At 31.3% G+C, this 27,939-nt stretch overlaps 7 protein-coding genes across 23 annotated transcripts in view; 2 read left to right on the top strand and 5 right to left on the bottom strand.

Moving 5' to 3' along the window:
• LOC122573568 (Krueppel-like factor 6) overlaps window positions 1–4,132 on the bottom strand; it is a 292,071-nt gene extending 287,939 nt beyond the window's left edge. The window contains exons 1-2 of one of the 2 annotated variants that reach the window (XM_043740111.1): window positions 3,835–4,132; window positions 1,981–2,463 (exon numbers count right to left, since the gene is read on the bottom strand). The gene's annotated coding sequence lies outside the window, so the exon portion shown is untranslated. Of the gene's footprint in view, window positions 1–1,980 lie in introns of both variants that reach the window. The other variant, XM_043740110.1, reaches the window with a different exon arrangement.
• A 259-nt stretch (window positions 4,133–4,391) lies between these two features.
• LOC122573566 (fatty acyl-CoA reductase wat-like) lies at window positions 4,392–8,817 on the bottom strand. Of its 2 annotated transcripts, none has more exons than XM_043740105.1 (9): window positions 8,705–8,817; window positions 8,202–8,393; window positions 7,464–7,557; window positions 7,142–7,387; window positions 6,892–7,037; window positions 6,511–6,810; window positions 6,053–6,334; window positions 5,701–5,958; window positions 4,392–5,621 (listed from the first exon to the last, which is right to left on the bottom strand). In XM_043740105.1, the coding sequence occupies exons 2-9, from the start codon at window positions 8,366–8,368 to the stop codon at window positions 5,513–5,515; spliced, it is 1,602 nt and encodes a 533-aa protein (XP_043596040.1). In that variant the 5' UTR covers window positions 8,369–8,393; window positions 8,705–8,817; the 3' UTR covers window positions 4,392–5,512. The 2 variants fall into 2 exon arrangements, with proteins under 2 accessions (XP_043596040.1, XP_043596041.1); XM_043740106.1 differs by having other exon boundaries at window positions 8,202–8,381; window positions 8,705–8,793.
• Window positions 8,818–9,878: 1,061 nt separating this feature from the next.
• Window positions 9,879–18,766, bottom strand: LOC122573562 (WASH complex subunit 2). Of its 3 annotated transcripts, none has more exons than XM_043740086.1 (12): window positions 18,624–18,766; window positions 18,165–18,293; window positions 17,900–18,088; window positions 17,677–17,828; window positions 17,230–17,593; window positions 17,010–17,136; window positions 16,757–16,945; window positions 16,391–16,671; window positions 15,974–16,296; window positions 12,966–14,446; window positions 12,741–12,862; window positions 9,879–12,644 (listed from the first exon to the last, which is right to left on the bottom strand). In XM_043740086.1, the coding sequence occupies exons 2-12, from the start codon at window positions 18,276–18,278 to the stop codon at window positions 11,145–11,147; spliced, it is 4,842 nt and encodes a 1,613-aa protein (XP_043596021.1). In that variant the 5' UTR covers window positions 18,279–18,293; window positions 18,624–18,766; the 3' UTR covers window positions 9,879–11,144. The 3 variants fall into 3 exon arrangements, with proteins under 3 accessions (XP_043596021.1, XP_043596020.1, XP_043596019.1); XM_043740085.1 differs by having other exon boundaries at window positions 18,514–18,654; XM_043740084.1 differs by lacking the exon at window positions 18,624–18,766 and adding an exon at window positions 18,467–18,600.
• Window positions 18,626–21,385, top strand: LOC122573570 (YY1-associated factor 2). Its single transcript, XM_043740115.1, has 6 exons — window positions 18,626–18,756; window positions 19,029–19,557; window positions 19,834–20,308; window positions 20,417–20,777; window positions 20,875–21,039; window positions 21,114–21,385. The coding sequence occupies exons 3-4, from the start codon at window positions 20,132–20,134 to the stop codon at window positions 20,753–20,755; spliced, it is 516 nt and encodes a 171-aa protein (XP_043596050.1). The 5' UTR covers window positions 18,626–18,756; window positions 19,029–19,557; window positions 19,834–20,131; the 3' UTR covers window positions 20,756–20,777; window positions 20,875–21,039; window positions 21,114–21,385.
• A 1,419-nt stretch (window positions 21,386–22,804) lies between these two features.
• On the bottom strand, window positions 22,805–25,609 carry LOC122573567 (periodic tryptophan protein 1 homolog). Of its 3 annotated transcripts, none has more exons than XM_043740109.1 (12): window positions 25,468–25,609; window positions 25,135–25,228; window positions 24,998–25,059; window positions 24,815–24,924; window positions 24,569–24,745; window positions 24,366–24,473; window positions 24,130–24,304; window positions 23,889–24,047; window positions 23,700–23,808; window positions 23,525–23,615; window positions 23,192–23,428; window positions 22,805–23,111 (listed from the first exon to the last, which is right to left on the bottom strand). In XM_043740109.1, exons 2-12 carry the CDS (start codon window positions 25,195–25,197, stop codon window positions 22,948–22,950), a joined length of 1,455 nt encoding a protein of 484 aa, XP_043596044.1. In that variant the 5' UTR covers window positions 25,198–25,228; window positions 25,468–25,609; the 3' UTR covers window positions 22,805–22,947. The 3 variants fall into 3 exon arrangements, with proteins under 3 accessions (XP_043596044.1, XP_043596043.1, XP_043596042.1); XM_043740108.1 differs by lacking the exon at window positions 25,468–25,609 and adding an exon at window positions 25,304–25,375; XM_043740107.1 differs by lacking the exon at window positions 25,468–25,609 and having other exon boundaries at window positions 25,135–25,341.
• On the top strand, window positions 25,257–26,277 carry LOC122573573 (PAT complex subunit Asterix). 3 transcript variants are annotated; one of them, XM_043740121.1, is made up of 3 exons: window positions 25,257–25,355; window positions 25,550–25,670; window positions 25,920–26,277. In XM_043740121.1, exon 3 carries the CDS (start codon window positions 25,928–25,930, stop codon window positions 26,258–26,260), a length of 333 nt encoding a protein of 110 aa, XP_043596056.1. In that variant the 5' UTR covers window positions 25,257–25,355; window positions 25,550–25,670; window positions 25,920–25,927; the 3' UTR covers window positions 26,261–26,277. The 3 variants fall into 3 exon arrangements, with proteins under 3 accessions (XP_043596056.1, XP_043596058.1, XP_043596055.1); XM_043740123.1 differs by having other exon boundaries at window positions 25,283–25,299; XM_043740120.1 differs by lacking the exon at window positions 25,257–25,355 and having other exon boundaries at window positions 25,617–25,758.
• Window positions 26,278–26,341: 64 nt separating this feature from the next.
• LOC122573563 (diacylglycerol lipase-alpha) overlaps window positions 26,342–27,939 on the bottom strand; it is a 52,925-nt gene continuing 51,327 nt past the window's right edge. For 6 of the 9 annotated variants that reach the window (XM_043740087.1, XM_043740088.1, XM_043740089.1 and 3 more), the window contains exon 17: window positions 26,342–27,937. In XM_043740087.1, coding sequence (XP_043596022.1) covers window positions 27,659–27,937 — 279 coding nt within the window. In that variant the 3' untranslated portion in view covers window positions 26,342–27,658. The remainder of the gene's footprint in view (window positions 27,938–27,939) is intronic. The other 3 variants (XM_043740096.1, XM_043740091.1, XM_043740095.1) reach the window with 2 other exon arrangements.

The raw sequence follows: 27,939 nt of genomic DNA, 5'->3' as shown, positions 1-27,939 counted from the left end.
GTTGCAACGACGCTCTTGTCTCGGAAATTTACACTTTATGAATATTTTCACTTTTAACCGGTATATTTTAATTAAATCTTATCTGATACAGCGAGGGGAATGTATCCAATTAAGAACTTAATTCTGCAATGAATAATAATTTTATGCGATCAAAGTGAAGTAATACTGATTCGACCTCAGTCATTGAACAAAATGTATTCGTTTGAATTAATGGCTATAGAATATGGAAACGATGGACATAATTTGCCAATCATGTTTGTCAGGTAAATAATCGAATTAAAATTCCGTTTGTTGTGGTCACACTGGGGTGCTAAAAGCCTCAGTCACCGTTCCAGTTTATTGCACTTCGAGGCGGTAGGTCCCAAGAGGAGTATGTGACAAAACAGAGAATCCTCTTTAGGTTGTGCACTCTCAAGAATCGCATAAATTTCAGAACTAGTTTGTGAGAATTTAGTTGGCAAGTAGCCACGAAGGTAAACGCATCTACGACGGTTTTACAAGAACGAGTACCTGCTTACACCTGGCTTTGTAGGATCAGGTGCAAGATCGATATTCTTTCCGTTTCTTTCTTTTCCTAGTCACATTTTAACATTCACGTTCGCTCTTTCAAATTTACGAGTACGATTATTAGACCCAGCGAGATTTTAATGCATTTCAAAACGATTCAACTTTTCTTATTAGAAGTTCTGTAGAAGATGATAAGCTAGACCATTAATCGACTTTATCAATTTTATCTCATATTGTTAATTAAAAGTTTAAATAACGATTGGCTACAAAGGGCGTGTTCTTTTTCCTTTTTCTTGAAAAAGCAGATAAAACGTACAATGGTATATTACTAAAAACCAAGAACAACGGTACGTATCGTGTGTATATCGTCGATTATTGCCAAGAGCTTATCAATGAGTGTGTACCTCTATTATGTGGTGCCTATTGTATTGTAGCCAGCAACGTGTCCCGTACAATATTATTTGTAAACATTTACTAATATATATTCTTCTTTCGATTCCTATTCTGCGCTCATTTCAACTAAAAATAGTCAGAAAAATATATTTAAAAAATGGATAAGGAATCAAATTATTATATCATTATTTATTACCAATGTTTTAGAAAATAATAAACAATTATAATTAAGATATACGACGTATTACGAGAATATCCTCTAAGATTCATAGACCCAGCGGGACTTTCAACATGAAATATTTTTAATCGCACATATGTACATGGTGTGGACATTAATATTTATGATATATAATCAGCGAACGGTTTTAATTAAGCAGTTTATTCTAAAATTTGTGATGGTGATCACAACTCGAAAAACTTAAGAAATAACTACGCCAGAAATACAACACAGCTTGCATTCCTGTGTGACAGAGCGATGGAGGACAGACGCAGACAGGAGGTAAAGATCGATAGAGGTTCGTCGACTCGACAACTGACTAGAGTCTATATACTGCTCCACGTTACTTATGCTTATAGTCATAAAAATTATAATTACGTTACACGCTACAATAATTGTTTGTTCAAATGTAATTGTCTATTCAATTATAAAATTGCATATTCTATTTATTTCCACTTAAACGAAATATATAAAAAATAATGTTGCCTCGAATGAAAGAAGACAAAAAATGGCGGGAAAGAACTGATACGAAGGAAATATGTTAGGTTGGTAGCCATGAAATATTGTTCATCCGAAATTGTAATTTGACGAGCTAATAACCATCAATTAAATTTTGACCTACCCTTGATTATCAACCAAATTGAAAAACAAAACGCTCGCTCAATCGTATGAAAATTACTTTGAACAAATGTCTTAAAGGAGATACAATGTATGGTTAAAGTTTATTTGAATGTACAACATTTCCTATGCACCAATTTAATATGTACTTTGATTTTTAAAATTCAACATGTTTATCGGTGTAACAAAAACAATGTTTTTTCTGCTTTTCTACTTTACGATAAATATATATGTTTTTTACTCACCAAGCTTTCTATCAAGATGATATCAGGAACCGATCTTCTCACACTTGACTTAATCCGAGTAATGGCGTTACTGGCATTGGCTATCACAGAGTTTCCGCGTGAACGAGAAATTACTTCGAATTGTCATTGTTGCAATTGGCGCATAAAGATGCAGTTGCAGGCACAGCACGAAATAAAACGAAAAATCACTTTTGACGAAAGTTCGATAAAAAAAGAATTCAGTCACTTCACATATTCACACGGAGTCTGGTTCATGCAGTCAAGCGATTCGTCACAGGTACAAACGATTGTCAAAAATTTGTGTCCGTACAAAAAAAAGCTTTCACATTCTGCGATATCCCATTACCAAGCGAGCCTGAATGTTGTTTTAATGAAAATTATCATTCACCAGAACCGTTACTTCCAATTCCGACGCGTTCTGTTCTTCATTTCGTACGTACGAAGACTGTGTGGCCATCATCGTTCACTGCAGTCTAGCGACACCTGACACCAAACAATATCGATATATCGATATTTTTTCCAAACTGCACTACAACACCACCTTCTGATCGATCGATTCGAAATGATTATGTTTCATTTTTGCGAATGCTGTGATACATCGATTTAATTCAAGTGATTGAATTTTGTTTCATTTGCAAATTAATCGATTACGAGAAGTGGCAAGGGCGTTCTTCGTAATTCCCCGAAATATCTACTTGAATGAGTGATCGTTTTTCAGTTTAAGTTTGTTTTGTTGATTTTGTAGGGTGTCATTGATGGTCGCACGGTTAGTCACGTACATAAGGTCACCTGACAACGCTGTTGAAAACATAACGCACGGCAAATTACTGCTTCGAGAGACGGCGTGTGTTTATTGTTATCATTTATCGAACATAGTTTCGATTATCGGGCGCGGTTAGAAATACGCAGCGACCATCACCAAGCTTGTTTCTTACGTTCTATAAACTTTTGTTCGAATGTAATTTGAAAACGTTCGACAACAAAAATGGTTCGATGTTTCAATCGGGATACTTTACAACGCTTAATTAAACAAACCATGATATCTAATACTCGAATCCACTGTCGCTGGACATATCTCCGTTGAATTTCGCTTCTGGACGGTTGAATTTAAAATGCGTGATGTGAATCATGGCAAGGTCTCGATAGTCGTATGCAATGGTGTATCTCGAAATGCTTTGGTTTTCCTTGTCACAAGCACACAAATGAATTACTCGAACAACGTACTTAGTTCAGCTTTGGCTACTTCAAATCAGACTTGAGCCAACGTCTGGTCGTTTACTTGGCTAATTAGATTGACAGTACGGATACAATGTAACAGTGCATCCTTCTAACCGCAAAAACAGCGAATAAGAGGATAATCCGACTGTTATGTACGATCTATTCAAGTTTGTCTAGTTGTATCGAAAATTTTCCTGGAACTATGCGTTGCCACAATGGGAGATGGGATGTTGACGAAATAGTTGGTTGATCACTAAATCACGGCGCGAAAGGCAAGCGAGTTGCGCGAACGCATGAAACGAGTGGACGGAGCCGCTGCTGGCCGACTGCCGACGGTCGAACACGCTCGGATCCCAACGATCAGCTGATCGGCACGCGCGCTACTATGGTAACCAACGTCAGCGGGCTCCGGTAGGGTTGCACGCGCACACACGACTTTTGGAGGGCGCCCCGTACGCCAGCCGCGCGGGCCTGATAATATAGTAAATACGTGCGTCGTTGGAGTTGGTGCGTGCGTGCGTGCGCACACACGTGGTGTTAAAACGTGTACGTACGCGATGTCCGTCGATGACAAAACACGAAACGACCACGATGAAAATCGACGACCAGAGACAAAGATCAAAGGGGAAAATCTACCTTTCGCCTTCTCCGTTTCTTTATTTCCTTTTATGTTGTCTCTCGCTCGTTCGTTTGTTTTTTTCTTATTCCGCGATCGAAGCGCGGCACACAAAGTCACAAACGAACTTGAAGACTCCGACTGTGTGCAATCGCAATAGATGGTTTAGTTTAGAGTACTGTGTGACTCGTCACAAGAGATCGACAACGGTGACCGACGGTATCTCTGACAGAAAGGAAAATCACGAGGTAATCGTGGCGCGAGCGGCAACGTACGCCATCCGCTCGTGTCGGCAGTCGGGCGTGCACTGCCTTCCTGAGTCGCCGGTTGGTTCTCGATCCTCGACTCTGTTCGCTTGAACCGCTTGCCTGCTCGCGCGGCCTCCATCCCCGTATCGCACAACACTCTGACGCTCGATGTACGATGGTGGCGCACAACTTACCCGCTTCTTTTCCTCATCTGCCCTTCGATCCATTCCTGTTATGTATTATGTATTTATATAGTATTTCTCCATTCTTGGTTATACCAAGCTTTTATAATACTTTTAATATCATGATTAATATCGAATACAAGCACATTACAGCATAATAACAAATTTATTATTCATATTAAATGGGTTATATAAATCTTGATACACAGCCATAAAAGATACACGAAAAAGATGTGCAAAATCTTCCTCCCAACTCTCTATATTTTACTCCTATTGATTCATTTTAATCTATAGTTAGAACAAGTCTATAAGAATTGTAAAACCTAAGCTAATATTTTAAAGTAAAGAATTGTATTGAAATAAGAAGGATACGATAACTATTAGTACATCCAGTATTTAAACAGGAAAAAAACAATTTCAGTAGTGCTTCGTACCACAATAAATCAATCAATTTGTATACAATGTGCCCAGCATGTAGACAAGACTGTAGTCGCACCTATTAACAACGCGGCTATAAATTGAGAAGGGACTCCTACGCATACTATTTCATTTTCATGATTAAAAACTTTTTAATTTGATACACTCGGTTAAAAATTCTTAGTGAAGAAAATCTTAATTTTTAATTTATTTATGAAAATATATTTCTATATGACATTTCAAATTTTTATTTTTTAATATAACTATTTCACTTTTTTTCATCTTATTTCACAATATAAGAATTTCAATAGCGCTTCTGATACCTTGTATTTCTTTTTACTTGTGACATTAATTCACTAAAAATATTCCTATATAAACAAGTTAATAATTTGAAATAAAGGCTTCACATATTACAAAATGCTTAAAGGTTATATAAATTATAATTATTATAGAACATTTTTAATGTCTTGCTTATATATAAATAGTATAAAAATAATATAAATAAAATTTGTAAATAACTTGAAACTTCTCTAGCTTTCTATCTTGACCAAATATAGAAATGTCAGAACCAACAGAATTAGTCAATTATAAATAAAACAATCTTAATATCTCTTACAGAATATGAAGCCAAATATTTCCTTACTTAACAAATTGGATATTGTAATAAAGTTAAGAGAATATATACATTTTATTTTAATACAGATAATATAGCTTTGTGGCGACATCTATTATCATTATAATGAAATAAGTTCGATAGTGAACAACTGTTTGTAACAGTAATGTACACTTTAATAGGAAAAAATTGTTTTAAATCTAATATAAAAGAACTACAATATTACTATCAATAATTATTAGTGTGATAAAGGACAAAAAGACCAAAGGAAACCTATGAATGATATCGCAACCCATAAAAGTAATAGTGATATTGTTAACATGATTGTATTATGCGCTAGACGTAACCTACAATATAAAAATATTTCATGTTATAATATATAATAACAGTAACTTTAATTTCAATAAACATTGAAAAGAAACGTACTTTTTATATTTGGCTATTCCTGCTTCTACTGTGTCCAGAGGATCTTTTAATAAATACATACGAATACCTCTTATATGATAATAGAAATATTCCCTCCAGTCCAAGTATTCTGTATTAAGGCAGAAAATTTGTCGATCAGTAGAATTCATCTTGTTCCAAAGTTTTATAACATTGTCATTTTTAAACTTCCATTCATTTACTGCGAAGTAATGTATCACAGTGCTAAATTTATGTATCTTTGTGTATGCATCTAATAATCTAAAATATATTAATGAAATATTACTATTAATTTACGTAATTATCAATGTATGTTATCTATACATAGTTTATAATTGGTATGTAGGATACATACATAGGTGTCCGACCAGTGAGATAAGCCAGTGTATCAACGATAATTGCTGGTATTATGTGAAATAAGAAAGCATAGATATTGTGAAGAAATAAATATCTATTGAGTGTCATTGTATAAATCCAAATAATTTTTGTACTAGGTACTCTTAATCCATAAATTTCATTAAACTTCATAAATTCACCCCAGGAAATTGGTTTTTGACAAGAAGATACCGAATTATAAACAGGTATTTTTTCCTCATCAGGTAAATTAGAAGATTGGTCTGACTTTATTGCAACTTTTCTATGAAACAAAATAATTATTACCAGTATTGAAATTTATATCTCTTTTTATCTAAATATAATTCTTTATTATTTCAGTCTATCAATTCTTTTTTCTTTTTGTTTACGAATGAAATGGTATTACTTGATTTTCATACTATTTAATAGTAAAATTAATAAGAAATGACAAAATACTACCTATTGGCAACATCCCAAGCAGAGGAAATAATGTTGGAAATAACATAATCAGCTGGTATGATATCTGCTATATTTTCTTTTTTACAATGCAATGTATGTAACAAACCTATACCACCACCCATAACTACACCTGTGGGTCCATACATATTATTTATCCATGCAGAAATTGGTTCTTTGTCAGTTGCTATAACGATACTGGGGCGTACAATACAAACTGGTAGATCATCACCATACTTTAATACCATATTTTCCCCTAGTGCCTTAGTAAATACATATGTATTTGGCCATTTATCAAGCAACCTATTATACAGAATATTTGCAGTTCATTATAATCATTCTTATTCAGAAAATTAGAATTTAAAGTTTTAAAGCAATACTTACATAGGGGTAATTTGTTCAAGTTTTCCATCATCCAACGTATCCAACAATGTTAAAACTTTATCTGCATCTATAACATCTGTATAGTGTACTTCATCAATATTCTTACGTACACAATTGGAAAATGCAGTTGATACATGCACAAAAGCCTACAGATAGAATTATTTGTAATTATTAATAATTATTTATGTCCTTAACAGAGTCGATCTAAGATATTTCGTATAGAAATTACAATAAGAAATGTTATATATACCTTACAATTTGGTAATTTTTTTGCAAATGACAATAAGAATTTTGTGCTTCTGACATTAATGTTTACTGCAACCCGAATCTTTTCGGCAAATCGCACAACAGCAGCTGCATGAAAAATAATATTCACATTCATTAAAGTCTTCTTATCTTCTGGCGACAGTCCATAATCTTCTTTCGCTGCATCGCCTTCTAATATTACTATTTTTTGCAGAAAATTCGGTTGCTCGCATCTTAATTTGTCGTATATCTAATAAAAATATTATACAATTTATTATAACAATTCATTTAATAAGATACTTTATTGAAGCGCTTATTCTACTTACAACTTCTTCGAAACTTTCTTTATACCGTTCCAAAGCAGTTTTCCCCTTTTTCGGTCTCACTATCATATATAATCTTAAAATATCTGGACAGCTTCTACAAATATACTCCGAATGGAATAAAATGACTTATTATGCAAAATGATATGACATAATTACATTAGGTCAATGTATTATCAAACAATGTATAGTACATAAAGTATTAATCGTAATGAAAGTACCAAAAAGGTTAATTATACCTATTATTAGAATATATAGAATATCATGAATATTAAGTATCCATATATAATAAAATTGAAATTTAATTCGAGTATTTGTGTAATTTTTCACGAAGTAATGTAGTTACCATAATTAAACACAAATTTATCTCAGCTGTACGTAGAAAAGAACTATTTTATAAACACCGGAAGTACCTTTGAACCGATTGTTCAACAAACGAATTAAGATGTATTAGCAATCAATAATGGCATGCCATGTCCAGAAATTACAATTATGAAAAATATCAAAACGTAAATTAACGAAATTTTCAAGGCAAAGCAATATTATTTTTTATATAATCGTATCGTGAATCATATTATAATACGTGCTGATGAAATTTTAATTGCAGAAATAAGAGATTATTGATATGTTTTAGGCACAAAAGTACGTCGTAAGATTAAATAATCGCTGTTAATTTATTCTTTGCGTTCGTTTGTAATAAGTAAAAAATTATTTAAATGTAGTGTCGTGTCAGTAGAGTACCTGAGCAACTTCTCGATGAGTAGTTTTCCTAGAAAACCCGTACCCCCTGTTACCAAAACATTGGTATGAGAAAAAAATTCAGCTATTTCGCTTTTTTCATTTGACACCGTTGGTTCATCAAAGTTCACTAAGTCTTCTATATATAAATTACTTCCGCTTAAAGACATCTTGATGGTCTACCTGTTAAACCCCCTAACAATATACGTAATTTAGTATAACAATTGTTCAGCAAAATTTTGTAGGATAAAAAATGATAAAGCAAGGCAATAAGATGAAACGTATCTAGAAAATAAGTGTGATTTTTGAACAGCTCAGTTGAACATTATTTTAACTTTATCATGCCTTCTTCCTGAAATGTACATTTTTTATATGAATAATTTATAGAATGATCTTCATAGTATGAAATATGGTAGCGAATTTAGAACAAAATGTAATTACAAGAAACACATTGATTTAAAAAAAAATTGTTAAAGGAAAGAAAAGAAAGTAACAGTATTCCTTACCAAATGAAATAGCAGCTTAAGTAATACCTCTGATGTGAATTCGACGACGTTTCAGTTTCGACTGTAAAGTATTCCGACTGTGCCTCAATAGCTTTAAACGGATATATATATTTCTTCAAATGTACACCTATTCAGCACATATGAAAGTCGAAACTTGTGTATGCAAATTAAAAACAGGCCATTTAGCTTTAGTATTCTACTGAATTACGATAGTTGGATTGAACTACTGAGAAAGCAGTACATCATATCGATGTATAGGAAAACAATGTCATGTGTTTTCAAACATTTTTTAAAACATACCTACATTGAATTGAAACGAATGTACACATTCCGATATAATCGACTAAAAAAAAAAAATCCTTCCAGTAATTTAATATATGTGTCGCTACGAATTTCAAGTAACTGTATATTGAGCATTATATTTATACATAGTATTACATAGTCATTGAAGATTTTGCATAACTTCTTTTACTTTGTAATAAGCCATTTTATTTTACCCTAATGTAAATATTTATAGTAATTTATGTAATTTTACGTGAAATTTAACACTACGCTATATTACACAATAAGAGTTAAATATTAATTTTTATATGCGTAATCTTTTATTTATTCTAACAACAATTTCCATTGACTTTTCGAGTGTAAATAATCTTTAAAAGAAGATTAATCCTTATCATCATGAAGAATAATCTATTATGTAGGACAACGTACAAAATATGTACCTGATGAAGTATAACAGAATAGGTGTGCTTGAGTTTGCTTGAAACAATGAGTTCTATCTTATTTTTAATTTAATTCTTTTAGTCAGACAAATTTCGTTTATCTTTCCATAATTTTAATAGAAAATTATTCTGACTTAAAGAATTACATAATCACCACAATTATATAAATATAAATTCATTTCAATTGTAAGTACATCAGCATTGTTTTAGAAATACCGGATACACCTTTGAACCATTCAATGATCTAACTTAACATAAATTTATAGCCGAATAACGTCATTTCTAATGCATCAAAAGTTTTGCGCTTTTCACTTCGACTTTTAATGAACTGTGTACGATATCATCCGAGAATAACGAAAATTCGAAAAATAGATTTTTCGTTAATGGACAGAAAACAAATAACAACAAATTTCCTTTTCATTTTATTTGATAATAGGAATTAAATCTTTAAATATAATATAAATGATATTTATTTCATTTATTTATTTGTATTTGTACTAATACATGTTTCATAGAGAGGATGCAATATATACAATAAAATACATTATCGAGTGCCACATATTGTCAACAAATAAGTATATAAGACGAACTATACAGGGTGTCTCTGAAATTATAGCACAAGCGGTTGGGTGATGATATTACATGCAAAAATCGATAGTAAAAGACTTCTCATTTAAGGCTTCATTTGCACTCAAAAACATGAGTTTGAAAAAGCACCATGTACCCATGTATTAACTGCAAATTTTGAATTATGAAACTTCCGTTTCTACTCGTGTCTGCGTTGTTAAACATGGGCAATATCACGATTTGTTGTTTAATTAATTAGATGATTCTTAAAAGGTACTAATCCTATACTTACTTATAAAAACCTCCGAACTGAATACAGAAAAACGAAAAGTAATAATTATCATCGCGGAGAAAACACAATGACAATAGCAGGAAATTAATCGTGGCAGCGTATATATTCAGTAATAGTCACGAGCAGGAAGTTTTATAATTCGAAATTTTCACTTAATGTACGTAATGTACTTGGATAAGTTTTCAAACTTATTTTCCTCGGAAATGAAACCTTTCTATTCAATTTATGTTTACATGTAAAATCACCACCTGACCGCCTGTACCATAATTTCGCAGACTCCTTGTACATAAATTACAGAGAATATATGATATGCAATATACGTGAAAGCACTGCTTGCAAATTAATTATGTAAAATGATTGTGTAACAAGATGGCAACCAATCAAGCAGTATTAATTATTATCTTATTTGTCTAATATTCTGTTGTTCGTTGTCCTCGATACTTAATAAAAGTTTTGTCTTATGATTTTAATACTTTTATGATTTCTATTTAAAACAGTGACAATGAAAAAATACTATAAAATATCTGTGGCAATATATGTTATAAATCATGATATATTTTGCATTCCTATATAAAGAATAAATAAAAACAAATACATCTTGTATATAATTAAATTTTCTCCTATTATTTTTGCAGTGACGATACCTTTGAACGCACAGCTTTATTCACAATTTATACACATTTAATCATTCATTTACTTAACTCATGATTATTATTTTAATAAATATACAATTTGGAAAGTATTATATATGTTCAATTTCGGTATTTTATGTTCTAATTTCAAACGAATTTATAAGATGTATACATTAAACAACAAATATAAATAATATATATATATATAATCTTAGAAAAAAATATATTTAGTCATCTAGTAGAGCACTCAATGGATCTTCGCCAATCTTTTCAGCTGTCTTTTTTAAATCCCTCGTCACCGCTTTTTTAACGATCGAACGCGTTTCTACTGAGTTTACCTGCGATTCGCTTGTGAATTTCTTACCGAAAATATTATCATCGTCGTCGTCGTCGTCAGAAGGAAACAGCGACTTCGACGTGACAGTGGTTTTCTTTGAAGCTGATGTCTTGGCGAAAATATCATCTTCTCCGCTCGATTGATCGGCAAAAATATCCGTAATATGCGAGGTCCTTACGGTCTCGGTAAAGTTGGTTAACATATCATTTTTACTGGATTGCTCTTGAATGCTTCCAGAATCTGACTTCTGTGTTTGATCGAATGGCTCAGAGAACAAATTTGTGTCGTTATCATCATTATCAAATAAGCTTATTTTCTTCGCAGTTTGCTCCATAGAATGTCTTTTTTCGGGTATGTTTTCTATCGTCGACTTTTTTACAACGGATCCAAATAAACTATCATCTTCATCTTCTTCATCGAATAAACTAATCTTGGTGTCCTTTAAAGGCTTCTTCACGGCTTTAGTTAAAGTCGTCGAAAACAAATCACTTTCCGCATCATCGGTAAACAAATCCAAAATTGGCTTCTTCGTAGTTTTTTCTTCGATGAATTTCTTATTGCCGCTAGAAAACAAACTATCGTCTTCGGAAAATAACAAATTCTTTCCTTTTTCTGGAGACGGTGTTTTCGTAACAAAGGCAAATAACTGACTGGGATCTTTCAACGGATCGTGACTATCATCTCGTAACGGATCGATCATTTTTTTCGATTCGTCTTCGAATTTCGTGTCCTCTGATTTGGATTCCTTTTTAATAGCGCATGAAATTGTAGCGTTTACATTGGAAATGGTACTAGATTCGGATAACGTGCTACTCTTTTCTTCCTGTTGCTCGGTTTTCCCCGTTTCTGTCTTTATATCGTCGACTTGTTTAATATGCGTGTCTTTCAATACTTTAAAGGTAACGGGTGGCTTTTCAGAAACGACTTTCTCGACTGGGGAGAGAATAGGCGCCCTACCAAACAGTGTATCTTCTTTCTGCGGATCCTCTGGTAAATCAGGCGGTACATCAAATAAATCTTCTTCGTCCGTAGACGGTGACAGTAAGGTATTTTTGTTAGCACTCACTGAACTTTCCTTACTTATGCTCCCTAATTCAGATTTATCATCCGCAGCCAAGAATATATTAGTATCAGGGGTTCTATAAAGATTATCGTTGGTAGACGAAACCAAGTGGTCAGAAATCGCGGCGGTAGTATGGGCAGCATTGGTGTTCGCAGCTGTAAAGGTCTCTTTATTCAAAATACTTGACGATTGATTAACCTGATTCTCATCTTGCAAATTATTCTCAACGAAGTCTACGGTATCGAAATCGATTCCGCTTTGTCTGATAGCGGATTTTCGTGCTTGCCTACTTTGTGGTCGGCGTCTCCCTTGTATCCTAACCCGAGTCTGAAAAATGATAAAAAGAGCAGAAATAAATAAACAATGTGATCAACGGAATTATTTTCGTTTTTCAATATATTTCAGTGATGTTTTAGTAATTACCTTCGAAGCGGTAGTAGACAACGTCTCTAGCTGGGCTGGTTCATCGAAACTAATGGCATTTTCTGCATTATTTTCATCCGAAATCGTTGATTGCTGTGATTGTTTCTGCGTAGTGCTATCTTCTACAAAACAACATTTTCCTTTAGGTCAAACATATTATGTTAACAAATTATAGATGAAGATACAAACTATAAGTGTAGAATGTAAAAATTGTATCTTCGTTACCTGATACACTTAACGGCGAATTAGGACCTTGTGTGCTAAGACATCCACCGTCGTCGCTATCTCTATCCGCTGCACTATCTTCTTCATCTGCCTTTTCTTTGCTTTTTCGCCATACTGGTGGTGTATCCATAGGTGAAATCAACTTCAAATCGCCCATTCTTCCCATCAAATTCTTTATCTTCCCAGAAACCACGCGTTTCGCTGCCTGATTGTTCTTTTCAGGCGAAGATAACGTAGCAGGTGTATGTATGTCTAAAGATTTTGGAGGACTCTTCTTTAATTCATTTTCATTATTTTGCATAGGTTCGTGTTCGTCAAAGCTACTAACTCGATGCATATCTTTGTCATTATCTTGTTCTATATCCATAGACGCAGTAACAGGAACGTTTGATTCTTCAGATTTCGCAAAGACGTCAGGACTATTTGATATTTCAATATTCTTAATAGAACGTTCCTTAGCATCCTCTGTCGTCTTCAAATTTAAATGTGCATCCTCTTTTGTTTTTTCCGTTGATACATTTTTGGTACTGAACAAATCATCATAGTCATCATCCTCAAAGATTAATCCATGCGATCCAATGGCAGTAGAAAACAATCCGTTGCCCGAAAGAATATCGCTACTCTTACTGCTGTTCTTTTCAGTGGATACTTTCTGATCCGTGATATCTATTCCGAATGTAGCCGTTTCTGATGGCTGTTTGTTATCTTTCTGCTTTTTATCAATTGGTTTCTGGGCGGAAAACAAATCGTTCTCATCGTCGTCGTTGAAAATATCAGGCTCATTTTTAGTTTCGCTTTTGACAGGTTTCGTAGCGAATAAATCGCCATCTTCGATATCGTCGTCGTCAAACAACCTAATTTCCTTCGATGTGGCAACATTTTTGCTTTTCTCCAAGCCATTATTTTTTGGTATCGTGTCTCGAATATTGCTTGCAAACAGATCATCATCAGGTATGTCCAAAAATTTTCTACTAGAGCTACTGCTTTCCTGTTTCGCAATCGGTTTCGGTATTATGCCAAAAATATCAACATCTAGCGAATCCTTATTATCGAATATATCGATTTCCTCGTCAAAGAGACCTCTGCGTTGCGTGGATTTTATTTTATCAGAATACTGAGAAGTTAATAAATCGCTACTTCTTTGCGATCTAGAACCTGAGCTGGTCGTCGAAAACAACTCGTCACCAGAGTCGGAATCGTCAAATAACGAAGGCATCTTTGATTTTGCCGGTTTTGAATCCGCTTTTGGTAACGGGGGTGGACCAAACAGATCTTCGTTCTCGAATACATCGTCTTGCGCTATAGACAGTACATCTTCGACCGATTCTTCCTGCGGTTGATTATTTGTTGAATTTAAAATTGAAGAAGCATTCGCTGGATTCTGTGTACGTGCAGTGAAGAGACTGTCACTGGTGATTTGTTCCCGATAGATCTCTTCCGATTTTAAACGCGTTGATGTCATTTGTGGCTGGAAGTCAACGCTAAAACAAAACGGTCATAAAAATAGAAATAAAGAATAATAATATAATATTCTATTAAAGTAAATTCAAACTTGTTTTGTTTTCTTTTTTTTTTTTGCTATTCCTTATCTTGAATTAAATTGAAAGAATAGTATTTCATTCTCTGTATTAAAAGATATACCTTATTTACGGTAGAAGCTTCCTTCTGAAGAATATGTTACAAAATTACAAAACAAAAGGAAATAAAAACATGAAGCTTAAAACACGATGCGTGTTAATAAAATGTATAGAGTTAAATATATCGTAACAAAATCAATAAGGCAGCGCTTGCAGATCAAAGAAAGATTAAAAAATGTGGAATGCAATGTCTAAAGTGAATTTATACAAGAAATAGTAAGATTTCATGACGCTAGTAGTTCCTTCAACGAAGCAATTTCTCATGATACAATTGTTCAATATCATGTGTACGCGAAACGTAATAAAATCATTGAATACACTTATAGCCGCGATGCATTAAAATGCAAAAATAGGTATAACGATAATATAGTACAATACAATTTCCGATATAGTATTATCAATAAATAACTCGCGGCAAAACAAATCCATAATTGCATGTAATAAATTCTCAAGAGACATAACGCGATAATTTATAACGTGCTAAATGAATCAATTGCTATTGACAGAAACGAGATTACAGCGAGAGAAATCTTGCCTATGACAAGTTGGCATGCGAGATTGAATTCTAAAAAATTGAATCACCATTCAACAAAATATAATAGCTTTTAGAAAGTACGAGGATCTATCCGTGGAGACGTACTATAGAGATTAGAAACGCATGCACCATTCAGACAGGCATATAACAGGACTTTTGTAAGTGATCTGATTTTAAATCAATACATATATACTTGTTAAGTATCGCATGGACAATAATATTATTCATTGTTCTACATGTCATCTTCTTATACATAAAAACTAGAAATGTTATATATTTGACCGATCAATTAAAACAATATAATTTAATTAAACATATCCCACTAACAATATGATACGGAATTTATTTGTGTAAATTAAAAAGTTATTATTGCGTTAGGGATGAATAATGCCAGATGAATAATAGCCATGAGATAATGTAGTACTTACTAGATTTCCTATAATTAGAAATAAATGTAATTAAAAATATGTTGATCGAATATATGCCTACAAGATACTAGTTCTGGACGAGATACGAGTAAACTAAAGAAGCTCGCCTTGAGCTCGCGCATGTAGCCGATACAATCACCGCAACGTAATGAATGATGACTAATGTTTGGATCATCAATTCAATGACATTTGATGTACATGGCACGTGTATTTGTTTTTCGCGCGTATAAAAAAACAAAGACGATATAAATTTTTATCAATATATTATCAAACATGGTCCGACAATCGTAGGGACGTTAATACTTTTATTTTTAGCAAAATATATTATTGTCCATAATCTAAATCATCTGATTTGTTATTTAATCTAATTTACCTGATCACAGCAATAGTAATAAAATTGGCACTTACCCTATGCTTGAACCACCTGTATTATTAATACTTGATGGATGAATTGATATTCCACTGCTGTAACTACTTTCATTAACAATGTTTGAATTTTCTGCGTTATTCCTTGCTGTCACAATAGAGTCTTGTTCGTTAATATTATTGTTCAGAATAACATTTCGCGAACGATCAAGTACCGATTCATTGCTAGCACTAATTTCATAATTTGCTGGTGTATTACTTCCGGAAGATCCAGATGATTGAGTTCGCGATATCCTACGAGATAGCTTACTTTCAATCTCTGAAGTTAAGATATTTCCAAATATTGATACTTCCCCCCCTGGTTTCTAAAATATCACATGAAATATTAATTTTGCAGTTCCATTATAATATTTGTAAGTGAAGTATTTTGTTAACAAGAGTTATTTTATGCAATCTTACCTTTTTATTTAGTTGTTGATGTTTAGACGATCCGAAGAGATCACCAACATCTTCATCATCGCTAAATAAATTAGTATTTACGTTAGTTTCTGGGGTACTCGTAGTCATATTATTAGTTACTGATGATGCTATCTCTAAATGATTCCTTCGCGTTCCTTCTGTCTTTGCCAACTGATTATTATTACTAGAATATTTATTTTTCGTGACTGTATTTTTCGGGGAAAAAATTTCGGAATCAGCATCACCGAAAAGATCATCGATTGCAGATTTTGGTTTCGTCGCTGTAAATACAGGTCCTCTTATTAAACATCTTGAAAGGACGCAAATGTGTAAATTACAAAAGCTTATAGGCTACGAGAAACTTACAAACAGTACTAATTGGAGGTGGCACATCAATGCTAGCAGGTATAATATTGTTCTTATACGATTTGATTTGTCTTTCCTTGGATGCATTTTCTGCAAATTGATCATTTAAAAATCCTTTACTTTTATTGATTATAGTTTTAGATTTATCGTTTAAAATGTTTTCATCTTCCTCTGGTGTAAATAAATCATCTGAAAAATATAATAAAAATTAAATATGGATAAAAATCAAATTAAATTTAATTCATGTAAATACCTTTAAATCGATTTATCGATGCCTCATTCTTTTCATCTACAACAGGTTTTTCAGTCTGTCGAACTGTACCTAATCGTTTGGCTAACTCTTCTGCAAAATTTGGTGTTATATTGTTCGGCAGTGGTATCTAAATCAAAGTATGAAGATCTTATAACATGTATGTGTAGTGTAAAGAACATCGTACAAGAGTATATATATTAAAGAAAAAGGAAATAGGAACCTTTGATGCATTATCAGTAGGAGTAACTGAATCAGGTACTGAATCTATTTCATTTTGACTAAGTGCATCCATTTTGTCATTTCCTATAATATATGTCATATCATTTCTTTTACTGTAATCCGTTTCATTCAAAGAAGGTAATAATCCAACAATGTTTGTCTTTGGTGCAGCATTCATACTGTAATCTTTAAATGCTGCTGTGGTATCATTTTCGCTTTCTGATTCTTCCTCTTCGTCTACTTGTTCAGATTCACTGCTGCTACTACTTTCTAGACCAATTTTATTTGAATTTTTCCATTTTTCAGAGCCAATAACATAAGGCAAAGGCCGATCTTGGTATGGATTATTTGGCCCCAATACAACACTGTAATTAAATTATCGATATTTTATTTATATATGTATAATAAAAACAATGATAAATAAAAATAATCTAGCAATAATATTTACCTTAGTACTACTTTATTGTCCTCTTCTTCACTATCACTATCAACAAACTCCATTTCCTTGTATTTTTCATACATTATATTTAGGCCTTGCTTGACACTTTCACTCACACTAGCTATGAAATCTGCAGTTGCAGAATCTTCATCCTTACCTTGCTATAGACAAATTTTGATATAATAATAATTTAAAAAAGTTATAGTATCTTACATTGTAAAAATCCAACTACCTCCACTGATGTTTCTGCTTGTTGTCCAATCTCTATGTTATCCTCCTGTACGCGGCTTTCAATAAATTGAGTATTGGCTAAAGCCAAAGATGTATTGGTAACATTATCTATAAATATTGCTGTTTCATTTAGTTGTGTTGTCAGTGAATCCAAGGCTTCTTGAGTTTTATTTGCCCTTGATACCACATTCTATAACAAATATTGTCGATAAATATAAATCTTGTACAAGTATAATTTTAATACACTACACCAATTTCAATCATACATTAGAAAATTGCTGCAGATGTTTAAGGAGTCCTGCATCACCTGCTAAACTCCATTCCCTTCTCTTTTTTCGCATTTCATCTGTAGTCCATGGATGATCCCATGACTTATCCATCCCATTTGATATGTCCTAGTATATCAAATTTCTAATATATATACTTAAAACTATTTAATATATTTTTTCTAAATACTTAACAAATTTGGCAAAAAGAAACAAATTTCCATATTATTTTCATTATACTAATTCTGTTCCATATGAAAAATGTAATATATTAATCTTTATTATTGTTTATATTCGTTAACCTTGAAAGTTTTACATGTCAAAACTGGTAAATGGTTATACAACATACCATACCACCTAGCCCAATTTACTATAACAGACTGTTACTTATCTTCGCAATTACATTTACATACGTTGCATTATTTTTTATCAAACTTAGTAAAAGAAAAAAACACCCACTTAACAGTTGGAATTATCAAGTGTCCGGCACTGTCACAACTACTGTATGGGAAAACTTTCAGGAATGTGTGAAAGTTAATGTGAGGCCTATATTTTGCAAGCTGTTTTTTGCTTATACGTCATAAAATAGAGAGTACGTAAAACGCTACAGAAATACTTAATAAGACAAAGGATTAAAACAATTAAAAATTTTGTATACAAAACGTCTTTTTGATATAAATTATCTATTTGAAAATTATAATATATATTTTTCTTTATATTATTGTGAAGTAATATTCGTAATAATTTATGTTTCGTTGCGTTATCGTGTTATTTAAAAATTTAGTACGACCAGTACAGTAAAATATATTAATATGTATCAAATTTCTCATAATTAAACAAGTAGAAAGGGCCTTTCTGTTACAGCATACAACGCTGGTCCATACAATGTTGCCAAACCGAACAGTATTTTAGTCCATAGTCCGTATTCAACATTCCGCTGTTCGACCTATAGAGGAACAGCGCTGTAGATTGTTTGTCAATATCTTCGAGTTAGTTGATTTTTACCAAGTTTTATGTGTAAAGCAACCGTTTTACAAAAACACAAAACATAAAAAAGATGTCTTGACTGTAAATGTGTCAGAGTGTCTAGTGTATGTGTATAAGACATATTGATAATACTGACAAGGAGAACATCGTATATGTGGAATAATGCTACTTTTATATGCAAGTGAAGAATTCCATCTGTTTCATTAGAGAAAAGAATGTTTGGAACCTTTATACCATAAATAGTATTTGAACTTTCCACAATTAAGATTTTATTATTTATACATTACCCCATGGATATTTAATATAAGTTTTTGAAGTGGAAAAGCAAGCATTTGTAATACAATAACAAAAAACGACGGATAACCGTTACTGTGCAAAAAGTTCCATAAATTGGTACTTTTAATCGGTACGTATGTATTAAATAAATACTTTATCATAATCTATAGAAAGATCTATTTTATTATAAATTTTTGTAACAAGTTGATTTAATGTTTTAAACGACATATTTTATAGCATGTACGTACTTGTGCCTATGTATTAAATAACAGTAAATATAACAAATTTATTTATCATAAGATATAGGATAAATACAATCACGAATATATTGTAAAACTTTTGTTAGACATTACAAACAATTTATTTATCACATTATGATAAGAAATGTATATTTTATTTGTTCTAGATATACTTTAAAACATGTACATCAGAATGTCACAACAAACAGATATGTATGGCTTATATAGCAAAGATGAATACACCCGACAATTGTGTATCTTGTTTAGTTGATGCACAGAATATTATCTTAGGCAATTGTCCATTTTCTTTATTGCATATCTTTATTCCTGCTCTTTTAGAGCATTCTCATTGTCATAAAGTATACAGTGTTCACAAAATCACTTTTAATGAGGCTGAAAGCACGTACAGGAAGGCTAACTCTCTTTTGAGAAGGTACAGTGTTTTACAACTGACTTTCATGAACAATGAACCATTCGGGAAGTGGAAAACGTCAGGCGAAGGTTTTGGAAGAAAACTATTGGGACTGCAGTGTTTGCACATATAGAAATACAGCAGAAGCATTTAAGTGCCTCATGTGTGACGTCCGTAAAGGAACTTCTACGCGGAAACCCCGTATTAATCCCCAACTTGTGGCACAACAGGTTACAATATTATAGTATTTCACTATATGTTATAAATGCAATAATATATAATAAAGTTACAATACGAGTTAATAATATATAATCTTATTAACATTAATTTATATGTAGGTTGCGCAGCAACAATATGTACCACTTTTAAAACCTGGGAAGAAGGAAGGTGCAAGTGGGGGTAGTACAACTAGTAGCGGTAAAGAAAAAGATCGTAAATTGGACAAACCAAGGCGTAAAAATAGGCATCCGCCTCGTCTAAAAAATATAGATCGTAGTACGGCTCAGACCAATGAAGTGACAGTGAACAATGTTACTGTCGTTATTACCGAATATAAGCCCAAAGCAAAAAAAAGTTCAGATCAATCTGGTTTGTCTAGCAGTGCTTCTTCTGAAAATGGAAGTCAGCATGATTCTAATCAAGACTCCAGAAGTCTGGATATAGGAACAGATGCTTAGCTCAGTGCTGTAACACATATGTGTATGAATTAATCTAATTAATATATTATATCTGTCAATCTCTATGGACTATGGTCCATTCTCTAGACAAAAACAACCATTTTGTCTATATGTTACAGGTTACGTAACATTCAATGAGGTCAGATGTTTTATGCTATCAGTGGAATCATTAAATTATGTCTTCAGTATAACGTAAGAAATATGTTATATATTGTTGCTACATACTGACATAAAAAAAAATTGTTTCATAACAGTAATCTTGACATCTAAATGCAACAACAAAAGTTAGTTAAACTTATTTATTTCATAGATTGATAATATCCTAAATTGATCTTTAATATTTAATTACATATTTTAGATAATTTTATTTGTGCAACTTCGGATATTACGTATTACTCTATTTATATAATATTAATTGTAACAAATGCATCATATGCCTTAATATGGCAAATGGAATTTGATACATCCATTGTTGACATAACAATGTCCACATGACTTTCATTGAATCTATGACGCCACTGCCAGAAAGCATGTTGTAAGATTATTGTTAATTAGAATATTTTGACTCATTTATGTATAATATGAGGTATTTATCTTGTTTATTTAATAATTGCTGTGAAGAAGAACTAAGAAACTGGCATTGGTACGTATATACCTTTATCCCATTCCAAATTCGATCTGTTCCAAGCTTTACACTTTAATAGCAGTTAATTTCACTAACACAAAAATTTTTAATTCATATATAGATATATAAAAAAATATGCGATTAAATTACATAACATACTACATAATATAAATTGAAATAGGTATCACATGGTTTAATATATATTTTAGATAATATCTGAATTTGTAACAAAGAATTTTGTTAATTTTGGTTGCTCACTATTCTCGTTATGAAACACGACAAATGTAACTTTTATGTACTTCTTATATTGCCTCCATACTTTAATAGTATTAGGATATATAGATTCAATATAATATTACTCGAAAATATTTGACCAATTTACTAAATATTAATTTCTTTATGTAGTAAAATCACAACTATTGGAACAATGTTACAAAAGACTATCGTTTTTCTATTACTGGTACTACAACAGAGCATAAAAGCTGCAAAGCTAGCTCATATTAGTAACTGCCCAATCACTTGTAACTGTGATTTATAGTTCTTTTTATATTTATTTTTACATATTTTACGTTACCAGATAAGAAATAGCATTATCGAATTGACTCATACAAAATTTATTGTGACTATAAGGACCATATGATTATTTCATAAGTAATGGAAAGATATTAATATGCTATACAACCAATTCTTTTTAAATCCATGTAAAATATTTGTATGCTAGTTAGACTGAACTATAAAATGTAATTTGTCATTAAAGTTAATATTCTTTATCATGAACATGAAAGTAAATAATACTTTTACAAACATTTATACATATTCAGGTACCAAAAAATTATATAATCATGCAATGTTTTAAAGAGTTTATAACATAGAAAAATGAAATTGTAGTGGCTACTTCTCAATTGTTTTCCATAAATGTCATCAATTTTATAAACTTTACAAGATGAATGTAAAATTTGCGTTTAATATTTGTAAATTAAATATATTTGTAAATCATTTTAATTTACTTCAGATAAAAAATTAAAAATATTTTAAATCACATTATCGTCGTGAAGATAATGTATTTTTAATCCTTTTACAATTACAGCACATGCTTTATACTTTATAATGTACAACTTCAAAGTCCATATTTCCAACTACTGGAATCGTTCATTGATTTAAAAAACGATATTTTTTTAATAATTTAATAAATATTATGATATTTCTATATTGGATCAATTCAAATCAAAAATTTGTACCAATTGTCTTCAATGTGTAAAAATATGTTAAAATAAAATTGGATTTGTGTGTGTTGTAAATTATTAGAACAGAATTACATACTATGTTGTACAGATTGTAAAACTTTCGAAAAATATTGTTGAAATTAACAGTATATTATTACGAAGAAAAAATAAATTACACGTTTTAAGAAGAAAAAGTACAACTTTTAGTTTAGTCTTTCAAATATTTGTGTTCCTTTTATTTATGTCAAAATAATATACAAGTAAAAAGTAGTACAAGTACCTATGGATATGCAATCTTTGGAGATCTTGCTATCAATATAATTTGTAATCTTTATTGTACTTGTTTACTTATTCCTTTTCGTTCTTTTAGATGCTGTATTAGTTGTATCTAGATTAAAAATCGTTGAATTCTTATCTTCAGTTACATCCATCATTTCTTCTTTTTTTTCTTCTGTTCTGGTATCATTGATATTGCTTTCTAACTTCCGTTCCCGAAACCTTTCGCGTACTGTTAAAAATATATATTAAAATGCTAACAGTAACAAAATTATTATATAGAAGTTTGGTATTATATGTATATTAACATACCTTCTGGTATTTCTAAAAGATCAAATATTTTATAATTATGTGATTTATTGTCACCACCAACAGCAAATACAAAAGGATTATCTGGGTTGGGTGCAAGACATAACAAAGCACCAAGATTAGTCCTTTTTTCCCAAATAGACCATGGCTCTTTGTTGTTAATAATATCCCACACCTTTATGACACCGTCATTTGCTGAAGTAACTAAAAGTCCAGGGCATGATGAGCTAAGTGATAAACCTAAAATCATAATAAATTTAGTTTCATATTTATGTTATGTTAATTCATATTTATGTATATTACACGTTATTCATATATCAATTTTATATAATTTACCTATGACTTCCTTTGTGTGAGCTTGTACATCCCAAATTGATTTACCTTCCCTGACATCTATATATTGTATATATCCATTAGAGGTACTGACCTAAACCAAAAATAGCAATTAAAATTTCAATCAGTATAATGTAAATTCTATTTCAAACAAAAATAATATATTTCATATATTTACTAAGCAATAATTTGAATCAAACCAATTCCATAACACTTTTTCCACTTCTCCTAATGCATCCCATGACTTTACAATTGTTTCATATCTACAGTCAAATAATCTCACCACCCTGAATAAGAAATTAAGTATGTAAGTATTTCGGTTATAATTAAAAAATTTCTATAAATGATTGAAAACTGATAGACATACGTATCTGCGCAACCTGTCAATAAATAATGACCTTCGTTTGGATGCCATTTTAACGTCTGAATTTCTTTTTCAAAACATGTAAATTTGTTAGCAGGTGCCCCAATTTCTAAATCCCACAACTGAACTGTGTGATCAGCAGATGCACTAGCAAGTACATGTCTACAAGAGTATTAAAAAAGCTGCTTTATTAGTGAGTGTATGAAATTTCAAACAAATATTTTAATTGGTAGATGATACTAACGTATAATTTTTATTCCATGCTAAATCTAATACAGCATCTCTATGCCCAATATAGCTTTGACTTTTCTTTTTACTTGGTTTGCGACCAAGTTTATAGGCTGGTTCTAAAGAATCCATTAAATCTAAATCCCATACTTGTATGATAGGAGTCATATCACCAATTGCACATAAATTACCTATAATAAATAAAAAAGTTTATACAAAATTTGTAGCTGCATAAAAATATTTCATACTTACTAGGTTTTGAATCTGAAGGATCAAAATCAAGCCATTCTATACATAATGGAAATGATGGTAACAATATATCATGATGACAATAAAATGAATCTTCATCTCCATTATATACTAAAAAATAGGTAAACTTGTGCTTTAGAAATTATTATTTATAAGGATTAAAGTTTCTTCATTAAAAAATTATGATTTTTATTTGATATACAAACCAAATACTTCTAGGATACTACCACCTCCTTCTACGCGGCCTAGTAATACAAGATTGTCGTTACTTTTAATAATATCATCATCTTTTTCTGAATCATCATCTTCTCCTGTTATAAGAGGGTCTATACCATCTTCCTCAAAACTTGCAATATTACCAATATTGCAGTGTATATTACCTGCTGTATATTAACATCAATTTTTTAAAAAGTTAAATTATTTATGTTATAATATAATAATATTTATCTTACATTCATCATCATATTTGTCAAAATTATATTCATCTATTTCAGAGGATCCTACTTCACTTTTTTGTCTTTTAACTTTATTGTGTTTTTTATCTGAATCATTTCCAACAGGTCTAAGAAAATTGAAATATTTTTACTGTTGTAAAATACTTTTTTAAAGCTATCAAATATTACTATAATACTTACAGTGTTAATTCAGGTTGTTTGTGTTTTATGATTTGGTTTAATTCTTTTGGAGTTAGTTGAATCTAAAAAATTGGTAAACTATGCCCATTAGATTAAACAAAATAAATTTCATACCAAAAATATTAAAATTGATTAACCTTTGCAGGGTTTGTAGAAGCAACACCTTTTTTTACCCACGTTGTGCACGGTATTATACTCATTTTTAAACTATATATCTTTTTAAATTAACGTCTACAACAAAAATATTTACAATTATTTATGGAAGCGTTGAATAGCATGAATAATATCTAATATTAGCTGTCGTACGTATTGCACACTGCATAAATTGTATGTTGTAAATCTATGATTTCAAGTTAAGGTACCGACTTTAGGAAATTTTATGCATGTTCGATGTTCAATATGTTAAGAAAGTGATTATTGAGAATTCAATAATTATTAATTAAATGTGAAAAATAAATACGTTTACGTACTGATATTGCTAAATATATTTAAACTTTAATGTTTAAAATTTATATTTAAAAGTAAAATAAATTAGTTTTTCAAATTGTTTAGGTATTCTTAAACTCATCAGAATGTTAGATATAAAAGGTGTATCGTTATCCCTGAAGACAGAGATAAAATTACTAAGGATTACTAGTGTATTTGGTCAAAAGTACTGGTTGAAAGGAAACATGTACGTCAGTAATCATTTGTTTAATTGTCATTGTTAAGTAAGAATTGTTCATACAAGTTACTTTTTATATATTATATTTACTATACTGGTAAGTGAATTTATATAATTTTGAACTATCATCGTTTAATATTAATTCGTGTTGGAATAATTTTATCATAATCTATCATAATTTGATAACCTGAAAACTTTTAATAATTTATGATTCTGTAATAAATAGTTATTAAATTTGGATTCATATGTAAATTTCAGTTTACAAAATGAACAGTTCATCGGATCCTAGACGTCCAGAACGAGAAGTTCGGTACAAACCGAGTGTGTCAGGCAGTCAGGCACAACCAGACGACAATGCAACTCCAGATTATATGAATATATTAGGAATGACCTTTAGCATGTGTGGTTTAATGATGAGATTAAAATGGTGTGCATGGGTTTCACTATATTGCTCATGTATTAGTTTTGCTAACTCTAAAGTGAGCGACGATACTAAACAAATACTCAGCAGTTTTATGTTATCCATATCAGCAGTTGTAATGTCGTACTTACAAAATCCACAACCCATGACTCCACCATGGGCATCTGCGATACAATAAAGGATTTTTTAAATTCACACAACTCTCTTAGAATATTGATTATTTAATCATTTTTAAAAAATTCTTGTAAAACTAATGTGTTAATGTTGATATAATAAAACAGCTTTTAAATTAAAAAAGTAAAGTAGGAGAGGAAAAATAAAGTATTGAATTGGCATTTTTATTTTTTGAAAAGTATATTTTAATACATTAAATGAATTACTTTGCAATGTATCACTTTTTGCTAATGATATTCTACAAATGTCACTTACAATATTTCTCTAATATTTATATATTATATGTATAATATTTTCTAAATATCTATCGCGTAAGCTAAAAATTAAATAGATCAAATATATTTTTTCTATTTTTTTACATAAATACAGTAATTTTAAAGATTCAACTATTAAAAGATTGTTGATAAAAATTATGTTTCGTAGCTCATAGTTTTCTGTTACATAATTATATCTTCTTACCAGCTACATATTTTACATCTTACGCGTAATCTATATACCTTTTCAGTCCCATTTTTGCATCCATTGAAAGATTAGTAAAAAATGTAATAGAAAGTATTGTTCAATCGTATAATGAAAGATCTCGAACATTAAGTAAAAGAGATAATGTTAAGTGACAAAATCATATAGACAATATCACACTTTGTTAACTCTATTAAAAACTGTACAAAAATGCATGCATACAACTCTATTAAAAACTGTACAGAAAGCTGGTACTAAATGCGATTGACGAGTAGGCCAGTGCAACTTCTTTATAGACGTTTACACGTTTTTACCATGTTATAACAATCAACAGATTAAAAAGAACAAGAATCTATATTCTTAGAAGTTATCCTTAAAAGTTGATATTTATTTTGAGTGACAAGGCATCTTCATTCGTGTAAATCGTCATTCATATAATCCGCTGCCTTTTTGCTAATTTTCTTATTTGTCTTTATATATGTATATTTATTTATTAGATCTTTAATGTATATGTAATTAACTCTGTATCTTATTTGTCCTTTGGTTTATCATTTAGTTGGCAGAAAACGTTCTGAATCAGAAAATATTTCGTCTCATTCGAGAAATGGCTGTACAAAAAGGAAAACAATAAGTAGTATTTTTATACTACGATAAAAATCATATTATTCGAATTTGACTATCTATCTATTATTCGAGAAATTTCAGAACTTCTCTACATATCGAGTTTCCGTTTACTGTCTTCATACTTCAGTGAAAGATCGTATAAAAAGAGGCAACATAGATATATGGCCCCTTCATTTTAGAATATTTCATATGTTCATCCACCCAAGGGTTTAAGGGAATGATTCTAAACGATCACACTGAAGAATGTGACATTGGCACAGACACTTTAAATCTATCCCATCTCATTTCTATGGTCCCCGGTCGGTCTAACATTTTGCAATTAAACGCTACTTTCGCCTCGACCAACCAGCGTAATCGGATAAACGTATTTCTTGCGTTTCGCGTTGAAAAATGGCGAACTATGTTGCCCGTGCGTAGGTGTCGGCGATAGTCCACGCAGAAGAGGTAACGAAGCATCACCAGGCAGTCCTGTCGCGTCAAACTTCTTTTTCCACTCTGCCCCTAAATCCGTAGCTGGTGCCATCAAACCTTTACACTCTGGGGAACTTCTGACACTGAGGAACACGTCGTTACTGCTATCACGTTGTCCAGAAGAACCCT

Source organism: Bombus pyrosoma, linkage group LG12 (genome assembly GCF_014825855.1).
Source record: "Bombus pyrosoma isolate SC7728 linkage group LG12, ASM1482585v1, whole genome shotgun sequence".
Classification (NCBI taxonomy): domain Eukaryota; kingdom Metazoa; phylum Arthropoda; class Insecta; order Hymenoptera; family Apidae; genus Bombus; species Bombus pyrosoma.
Note: the sequence above shows the minus strand (reverse complement) of the source record. Positions and strands in the feature narration are given on the sequence as shown.